At 40.9% G+C, this 10,008-nt stretch overlaps 1 protein-coding gene across 26 annotated transcripts in view; it reads left to right on the forward strand.

The window, feature by feature from the left end:
- Positions 1 to 10,008, forward strand: part of DNM3 (dynamin 3) — a 567,669-nt gene that overhangs the window by 540,361 nt on the left and 17,300 nt on the right. For 5 of the 26 annotated variants that reach the window (XR_011438997.1, XM_070267674.1, XM_070267679.1 and 2 more), the window contains one exon: positions 2,660 to 3,033. The exons of 16 other annotated variants lie outside the window; for them this stretch is intronic. Coding sequence is in view for 7 of the 10 variants with exons in the window: in XM_070267674.1 (XP_070123775.1) it covers positions 2,660 to 2,678 (19 nt within the window). In the remaining 3 variants the exon portion in view is untranslated. Of the gene's footprint in view, positions 1 to 425; positions 3,034 to 10,008 lie in introns of those variants that run through there. 5 more of the 26 variants (XR_011438996.1, XM_070267672.1, XM_070267676.1 and 2 more) reach the window with 2 other exon arrangements.

Genomic DNA, 10,008 nt, shown 5'->3' on the forward strand with positions numbered 1-10,008 from the left:
GCCTGGAAGGTATGGAGGCCACTGAGGGAGGGGTGTTGGGAGTGGGAAGGCGGGAGTCCCATCCAGGAGTCTTGAAGTTGGCTATTTTGTCTGTTTAGCTCTAAGAAGGAACCAGAGTAACTTGGTGGTGCCTGTCCTCGGGAATGAACATGCATGTCTTGCCTGCTCGCTTGGCTGCTTTACCTCTTGGTTTCAGATAAGCTGGCTTGCCAGTCCCCTTCAGAGAAATCAACTGTTGAATGATAAACTGGTTTGTTAAGCGGGGTGGAGTCGCCCTGGGTATCTGCCAGCAGGCGCATAGAAGGTAGCCGGGCAGGAATCGGTAGCCCACACTGGACAAGGGGAGCCACCAGGTGTAATGCGCCTGCACTTTATAAGACAACAGTTGTGTTCTTCAAAATTTCTAGAATATTCTCAAGGTCCAGACCCAGACTTAACTTGATCTAGCCTTGCAAAGAGTCTCAAATGTAAAACAGAAATGAGAAATCAGAGTAAAAGAGTAAAGTTGGTTGTTTTGTGCTGAGCCTTCAAGTTTCAGGGCCAGTTCAGCACACTGGGAGGGAAATCCCTCTGGGGGGAGGGGGTGTCACCTGAGAGAGAGCAAGAAAGACTCTGTCAGGATCCTTATGCCTATTAAAGTTTAGCTTTAGATGGAGAATTCTGACCACATAAAGTCTGTTTTCAATAAAAGCCAGAGCAGGAATCCTACCAAATGCAAGCCAGAAATGAATGGGGTTTAAGATTTCAAAAAAAAGAAAGAAAGAGAAAAAGAGAGAGAGACAAAAAAGAAAGGAAGGAAGAAAGAGTTGAGAGCAGCTCTTACTGAAACTTCACCTTGTTCTATTTATTTATATATTCTCTTTCCCTCCATGATTTGCCTACATTTTCTCTATTAAGAACTAAAAAAAGTTGAAATGCCATTATCCATCATCTCCAGGAAAACAACTCTTAGCTTTCTGAGAAGGAAGTTTGATTTTTTTTTTTTTCAGTTCTTTGCTTGCTTAAGGGCCCTTTCTCCTCTTTTATCTGAAACCAGAAACTCATAACGTGACAAGACAGCCCAAGCAATGTCCTGCCGGCTCCCTGTTGGGCTTTAGTATTACAAAGGCAATAACTGAACTTTTAGACGCAAAGATTCTGCCATTCGGCCTGTGCCTGCGTGTAGTTTTCTTCTAGATAATTCGCAACTTCATTAGCAGGTTAACGATTTTGACTTTTCAGAGCACATATACTTTTATTTTGACCCTATTAAAATGTAACGCAAGCACACTCGCAATTATACAGAAACCATGAGTGTTCTGCTTTTTTAAAAAAATTATTATATCTTTCCATTCCAATGTAAAGGAAGAGGAAGGAGAGAGGCTGGTGGAGTCATTTTTGGCCGAGCTTCTCTCAGCTGCTCAAGCTGTTCTGGTTTATGTGCAAAAAGCCTTTCAGAGAGGGAGCTGGAAATAGTGCAAACTGCATGCCTGTTTTAATTAATTCCACCTGAACTAGGGGAGCATCTCTATCCCAAAGAGACTCACCAGTAGGGATGCTTCTGTCATTAGTAAGCTGAGTGTACACAAGTCTGATCTGTGGAAGATTTTCTGTTGCCAGAATATTTGGATTGCCCCCTCCCCTGTCACCCCCAGTCAGCTTCTCTGAAGGGGCTAAAACCCAGTTTGAAATCCCAGGCAGTTGTGGCCTTGTTTAGCAAGATGATCTTAAACAGACATCACCACCTCTTTAGGGGCCCTATTCTCTTACTTGGAGATCCTAATCTTCATCAAACACTAATTTTAGGCCTGATGTAGCTATTTTTGGTTATAGCTTCTTAAAATTAGTTAATTGGGAATCACAGCCTTTGACATTAACAGAACAAATTAACTGAATCAGAGTGTGTTTTTCCTGGCAACAGCCGACTCTGGCATTATTTTACTCATTTGTCTTCTCCCCTTCCCTTGGACTAAGCTATTTTGCAACGGTCAAAAGGGGATAAGGGTGGGAGGAAGGGTCTCTATCCAAGGAAAAGCAAACTTCATTTACCTCATCACTCAGTCTTCTATTTAAAAAAATGTTGAAAAATAGCAATACTTTCTTTTAACCACCCTTGTCACCAAGTCGGATGGTGTCTTTTAAAAATGGCAAGAGTGAATCATAGGAAAGGATTTGGCTTTTACTCCAGCTCATCCACATGACAGAAACACAACATGGAAACCAAGAAATGCTCCACTGAAGGAGACTCTGCTGAGCCCCATGGTGAAGTGATGTCTGCACCGCAGGGCCCGTCCGTGGGTAGCATCAAGATTCTCCCAGGGCAGCCCACTTATGCCTGTTCCGTGACTTAGGCAGTTTCCCTGACTTTACATGGCCTGCCTCAAGAGTCTCTTCACAGTCCCACATTCTCAGCAATTCACTGCTAAACCCACCATTTCAAAAGATACATGAATCCCTCAACATAAAGAGAGAATCAATGCACTCATGTTGGTTTCTTTACAGAGGTAAAAGCCATTTGATTCTCTACAATTTAGTTTAATCTGGTTTTAAACATTTGACCTTGATGCCCTGCTGTGCTCTGTCTTTTTTACAAATTTTATATGTTGATTTAATTGACAGTTAACATAGAATCCCTTTCACTTAGGGATATGGTCTCCTTGTTTTGTTTTGTTTTTTTCAGCCAGTCCCCCAAATTTTGAGTAAGGAGAAACCCACAATTCTTATGAGTATGTCTTTGCATCCCTAACATCAAGGTTTGGTGCCATGAAGGATGAAGCTGCCGAGCCTTGAAGTCGTGGGCTCAGGGTACACGGACAATTAAGCAACTTATGTGACTAGCCTGAGTCTGATTTCCCCTGCAATCATGTATTGGAAACATCCCGGCTTCCTCCTTCCTCAACAGCCCTCTAAAAGTACTTTCTTTTAGCAGCTGAGTGTCATGTGGACAAATGAATTTGTCTTGTGATTTCTGATTTCAGCCATGTGCTTTCTGTTTTCCTCACCATCCTTCCCCTTTAAAGAACAAATAAATAAATATATGATTAGGTATTCTGATTTTTCAGGGAACAGTTTTTATTTTTAGTAACTAGATTTAAAACTCAAGCAAAGATCTTTTTGGGGGGTGAGGAAGATTGGTCCTGAACTAACATCAGTGGCAGTCTTTCTCTGTTTTATATATGGGATGCTGCCACAGCATGGCTTGATGAGTGGTGCATAGGTCCGTGCCCAGGATCCGAATCCACAAACCCCAGGCTGCCAAAACCGAGCACACGAACTTGACCACTACACCACTGGGCTGGCCTCAAGCAGAGATTTTTTTTAAAAAGTATAATGGCTAAGAATAGAAACAACTTTGAGGTATCTTTCTGATTCTTAATATTTAAGGCATCTCATGAGGCTACTATGTTTCAGATTTGTTACTGAAATCCCAAATGTAATTAATAATTTTTTGAAGTTTTAACATGTGTTGTCATAGTGCTTACTATAGTTTAATAAAAACAGAAACTTTGACCACAAGCTGTTCATTAAAGAAAATGTCCACTTTAATTTAAGCCCCTCAATTAGACATCCCGTCAAAAGTCATTCAAATTCCACAGTGATGCTGGTTGAAACATAATATTGCACTGAGGTGAATCGATGGTTAACGTGAAAGTTTTTCATTCTTCGGGTCTTGGTTTCAATCTGGTTTAAGTGAAAGTAAAATTAGTCTGGTGGTTTCCTTCTTGGGTCTCACAAACTTGACTCTACCTTACACAAACATCTCCATCCTGCAGCAGGTAGAATGACTGGCAGTCTGTTTAGGTGAGGCCCAGGAACAGCACTGCAAGTGTTCTAAAGATCAGAATTTAGGAGCTTTACAGATGTGGCAAGGTAGACTTCAGATTGTCTTTCCGTTTTCAGTGTGTCCCTTATCCTGCTTTCCCAACATCCAGTGTTGCCGCATGGTAAGAGGAAAAGGAAACTAAGAAAGGATCTACATGAGGCAAAGTACACACAGCATAAATGCAGGCAGGCGGCAGGCAGCGTAAATATAACAATATGCCGCTGTTCACCAGTGCTAACTGGCATTAAGTTAACCAAACACACTGCTTTCACGTCTTATGACAAATAATAGCAAATGGGTCTGTCATTGTTCTCTTTGGGGTTCTAAATTGCCAAGCTTCAACCATTGCAGGGAAAGGCTTTCTGAGTCTCAGGGTACCCAGCCCTGTCCAGAGTTTCACCTGATTGATAGAGGAAGACAGCCAAGACAGGAGTCTGGCAAAGGAGCCACTGACCAGTGAAAAATGCACAGTAAATGATTATTATTCTTCCTGTGGCAAGTCAGCAGCAAACTGTCACCAGTTGGAATCTGCTGAATGTTCCTATATACAAGTTGATGTCAGCTCAAAGAAAAGAACAGAAAAGAAAAAAAATTCCACCCAGTTTAAGCAGACAGACACACCCAGGCTAGTACTTCTATTTCATGGCTGCCCTCTTTTGTCTCCCTTGCTGTAGGAAAAGAATGATTTTACAGGGAAAAAACCTTCCCACTCAGACAGTTATGGTTAGATGGCGTGTTTATCAATGACTTCAGAGATTCATGGCACAACATGATCCATGGCTCTTTCAGCTCTAAATTTTATCCAAGCAGCAAACTGCAAGAATAGGCTGCTGGGCGCTTCTTCCTTCCCTCTGACTTATCAGCTACTCTGAAAGATTAGAAAGGAAATTTAGCTTACTAGAGTTGTTTTAGCTGATAAATAGCCAGGAAATTAAACGTGAACATGGAAATGCTGCATCTTTCATTCAGAATGTGCTTTAAATGCCTACCTCCAGCAAGATGAGAGAGAAGTTGAGGATTTAGCTGAGGGCTTGATGATGTTTGGCTGCTTGTCATAACTTTATTGCTGCTTAAACATAGAATTTTGAAATGCCCAAAATTGAAATCCTTTTGCTTACTCAAGCCAACGTATTGTAATCGTTGTCTGGGGGAACCTCTGAATCTAAACACATATTTGCACCCTTTAGTTGCCAAATGAAATCCATCTGGCTTACCAAGTGCTGTGGCCAAAGGAATATTACACTTTTGGTCTGGCCAGTATTTTTAACTGTGGCGGGAGGGGGGTGGTGTTGGAAGGGCGTTGGGTTTGAGAGAATCTGCGTGTGTATTGATGCCACATTACCAGTATTTAGATGAAGTTTAGGTCACAGGGTGACTCTGATCAAAAATAGAATTCCTACCTAGGGCGAAGTCTAGAGTCACAAGGAATTGAGGCAGCCTCCTCATGGCGTGGCACTTTCTTTTCCTTCTGGCTGCTTTTCAGGTCTCAGAGCCACATGATAGGCAAAACCACAAATAGCAAGTGCTCTGATTTCTGGAATTATTTTTTAACTATTCCCATAAACACTAGGAAATGTCCACCCCTGTGTTCCAGTCAAAATTATCAGCTCACATGAATTGTAGAAAGAACACATTCCATCCAAGGATCAGAAAAAATTGCTTAAGCAAAATGGCAAAATTCTCAATCACTTATCATCAACAAGGCTGGGCCTGCTTGACTTCAACTCCTCAGACACATGGAGAATTCCAAATCTTCATAAAGTCAACATTTTCCCCCATTGGGATTAGTTTAAACACAGAGAAATAGGATAAAGTGTAAATAATGTTCTCACTGCTCTTATGAGAAATGTGAAGTTAATATAAAATTTAGAAATAAGCTCCATTCCTTCCCTGCTTTTTGTGTGGAAGGGCTGAGGAACCAACTGAGAGAGAGAATAAGGTAAGACCTGGATGATCGCAAGCTAGATACCCCACCCCAAGGGAATCCCCAATCTTCTGTTTGAAAACCAAGGGGAAGTGAGGCCGTGTGAGAAGAAGACCTCAGGTGGCTGTGAACATAATCTGGGAAATGATCTTATTTTACAATCAAATATACTAGTTGCCTCAAGCATGTAAATATTACCTGTATTAGGTTTCAGATTTCCATGAGGCAGCATTTTCTAAATTTGTTTTGGTCAGTATATATGACATTCATCTAGAATGAGACCTCTTATAAGAGTAGGAGATGAGAAAGAGTTTCAAAGGTATTTTGCAGCCCAGAGAGTCTAAGATGAAATGATTCCGCTTGGGAACGGATATTTATATAAGAGATATTCTGTATCATGTATTTTCTAAACTTTATATTAGGATTATTCTCAAAGCCAATTTTAAGAATGAGTGAAATTTTTCCCTCAAATAAATCTCCCCTTTGTATTGTGCTCAAAGGCCTTTGTCAGAAAGTCTGTGCTCTGCTCTGCCTTTAGACCACCACTCATGGAGGAAAAGCTATAAAAACCAAGGAAAACGTCTACTTATTTTTAAAACAAATAGAATTTCTTTTTGCTTCTTAGTAGTGTTGGAAAATATTTTAATGACTAAAATAATAAAACTTCATGTGAGGCAAAGTCTACCTTAATTACTGCCTCTTGGGGTGGAAAATTAAGGAAACATTAGTAAATGTGTTAACTAGAGAAACCACTGCAGTAATTTCCCTCCATATATCTGGGTCTAAAGTCAAAATAAAATCCATGCTACACATATCATTTGAAAGAAAGCAAACTTGTAGTGTTAGCTCTTACCATAGCTCTTACTCAGGACTGAAATTAATAGACCACAAAAGTCCCTGTGACTATCAGTAGAATGTGATGAACTTACCCTGTATTTCAGTTTAGGAATCTGTAGTGAGGGATGTTGATATGATTGCTTAATCTGTTTTAATATTTCAAACACTCTAAATTACCCCATTACCATCTTAATACTTAATACTTGAAAGTGAATAAGTATATTGAAAACTCATTTTAAAGCACAATGTCTTTGAATAAACATGTTGAAATAGTGTTTCTCACTTTTGCTTAAAGCTTTGGTGTGTGACTGATGACATCTTATAGATTTTCTTCTTTTTTACTATCCCCCCCTCCAACCCAGGACCTTTTCTCTGTATGTGGCTATCTGATAGATAGTGTTCATTCGCAGTCTTCTAGGGGCCTGAGCAACACGTGGGGCACGCCTGCCAGTAACCATTGTTGCTGTGTTGTTCCAGAGTCCCCATCCCTGCGGAGCAAGAAGTCTCAGTAAAATATCCTTGAGGGTCACAAGGAATCTTTGCAATTTATAAATATTTTCATAGTCTCCATAGACTGTTCAGCTTTCAGTTAAAATGTTGTTTTTTGTCATTAAAGTTTGCTTTTCTATTTTTTCTGTGAATTTCATACCATGTATTAGAGTGCATTTTGAGATGTAAAAATCTCTAGCTAGACTAATGAAGGTAGCATCGACCATGGTCTCCAGTTCAGAATGTTAAGTCAGACAAGCAAGGTTTCAGAATACGTCTCTTTACTGCATTCTCTTGCACTCCTGCTTCGTCGCTCATCCTCCTGATTTCCCTCGTGTCTCATTTGGTCCCTGCACCCAAGTATATAGGACAGTCTTGCTCTAGTTGCTTATGCCGGACACCTGCCTTCTAGCTGTGTTTGGCAGGCCAGAAGGATGAGGTAATAATCAGAAGAAAATGTTCTGGTTCTTTGGCCTGATCCACGCACAACATTATTCAAAACAGTTTTCTGTGAGTGAGAACAGGGTTACTTTGAGATCCCTTGGTCTAATACTCTGTAGGAGTGTGGAGGAGCAAAGCTGTAAAGTTTTTTTATCCCTTCTAGAATAATGGAAATATAAATCGTATCTGCCTTTGCCGATCCTTTCAGTGATGTTCACAGACAGATGGATGTAGAGAGGAGAACTTTTCATTTGTAAACATTTTGGCTTTACTTTCCCCGAGTTCAGCCGACTTCTCGAGCACAGCTCCAAGGTCCTTACAGCATTGTTTTCCTAAAAGCATATTTTTTGAGCTATTTCTCCAGGATGATGGCAGTTTTTGTAAGACAGATGCCTAAAAGACATATGGTTTTCATAGATTTTTTCCGTCTAGACTAGCTTTATTTAGTGACTTTTGGTCTGAATTGGTCTAGTTAAAGTTTCTGTAGGAGCTTGTATAAAAATTTAAAATGTGGGCATACCATTAAGGTGTAAAACAAAAAGTTTGACTTCTTATTGGCAAGAGATTAAAAGGGATTGGTTGAAAATTTCCTTCAGGTTAAGCAATTCTGATCATCCCTTATGCCCACTCGTCCGTTCCACTCCCATAACACTGTCCAAAATGGAAAGGCTTACCCTCAAAATCCGATAACTGCTAAATTCATATACTTCTCACTGTTCTCCTGCGTGAATTCTTTGTGCTCCAGTGGATGAGTGTGTGTGTTAGAAAGCTCTAATTCTTTCTGCAGACTCCTTACATGGCCCAGGGGACATACGATTCCTTGCCCTTTTAGCACCAATTTTTACAAACACAGCATTTCCCTTATTTTAAAAAAGCGCCCAAGAAGCCACTGAGTAAAGGAGATGGAACATTCTGCAGTTTTTGTAATGCTTTCAACCACCGATGAAAATTCCGTTTTAAAATGCGGTTTTTGAGCCAGTGTCAAAGACTCGTTTAGAAACAGTGTGACAGTTTAAGAGGAAAAGAATTACTTCTGGACCTGCCCAGAAATCGGCCTTTTGCTCCCTCCTTGGTGAGCTCAGGCCGCAGATCCAGTCTCAGATGAACAGCATCGGAGCGAGGAGCCTCGTGGACGCAGAAAACGTGGACTGTGCTGTCTCCGCAGGGTCATCCCTTGGCCTCGCACCCAGCTTTTAATTGGACTTAGTCGCATATTTGTTCACTGACATGGCAGCTTGCAAGGCACACTGGCTCTCTGTTTTTCTGTTTGCTTTAAACTTTTTTGTTTTTAAACTTTGAGCTCTAAGGCATGTTAGAGCTCCTCCTGCTGGAATTTTTCATCTTTTTTTTTTAATCACTGGGATTGTAATTAGTAAACGGTAACTCTGTCTCCGTTTTGCACTTGGACTGACGGAAGTGACAGGGAAAATATCACATGGTGCATTTAAAACCGGCCTTTTAATTCACCAGGTGTCACAGTCAGGCAGAAATGAAACATTGGCGCAACGTAAATCTTTCCTAAGTCTTCCAATTCCTCTGCTCTGTTTTTTCTGTTACAAAAATAAAAGAAATTGGAAAGTGAGCTTTTCCATCAGTATTTCTATTTACATATTTACCCTCTCTGAGCTGAGGCCCCAGGTCAGATACTCGTGCCTGGAAGTTTCTTGCTCTATCAGAAAGGGGCAGAAGTCTTTTTCCAGCTTTCCAAAGCAGAAATGAATGTTAGACTTCTGTACAGAGATTCAAAGTGTTGCCTTTTCCCTCCCCATCCTTGCTTCTTTTTCTTCTTCTCCCTGCTTTGAGATGACAAAGGAATGTGTATCTCAAAGTGGAAGTTTGCCTCGCCCAGTAGCTTGTTCTTAGCACCTCCTTCCCAGCCTCTCCTCCTTCCCCCAAATGGTGAAGTTGGCCAACCCCTTCCCCTGGTGCCTGGGGTGGGAGTGAGGGGGAAGGGCAGGGAAGAGGACAGAAGATGATGAAGAGGGTTAGAAATAGTTTTACCCCAGCTACCATCAGTGGGACTAGGTTTCTACAGCATGTAAGTTCTCTGAGATCTCTTTGGGGATTTCTCAAAGGAGAGAAAAAGAGATGGGGGGAGGGAAGAAAGGAAAGGAGGAAGGATGGAAGGAAGGAGGGAGGGATGGAGGGAAAGAGGGAAGGAAGGGAGTGGAGAGGGAAGGGAAAAAAAATAATCAAACAGGACACTGCCTAACCTCATTCAATAGCCATGTGCATGTAAATCGGTTTAAAAACCACATCCTTTCTCTCGGTAGTTTTCTCAACACTGTATTCCTCTTACCTTCTGCTTCTCAGCATATCTTTTAGTCTTTTCCTCTGCCCAGCTTATGTGTTGTCAGTGATATAATGGAGAGGTTAAAATATAAAAAATTAATCTCAAAAGTAATGCTTTTTAAGAACCATGTTTTAATCCAACTAAAGACCCTCTAAATTGTCTGTTCTATCAATTAGGACTTGGAGCAAAACAAGTCGTTCTGACACTTGTGATAAAGAATAA

Source organism: Equus caballus, chromosome 5 (assembly GCF_041296265.1).
Source record: "Equus caballus isolate H_3958 breed thoroughbred chromosome 5, TB-T2T, whole genome shotgun sequence".
NCBI lineage: Eukaryota > Metazoa > Chordata > Mammalia > Perissodactyla > Equidae > Equus > Equus caballus.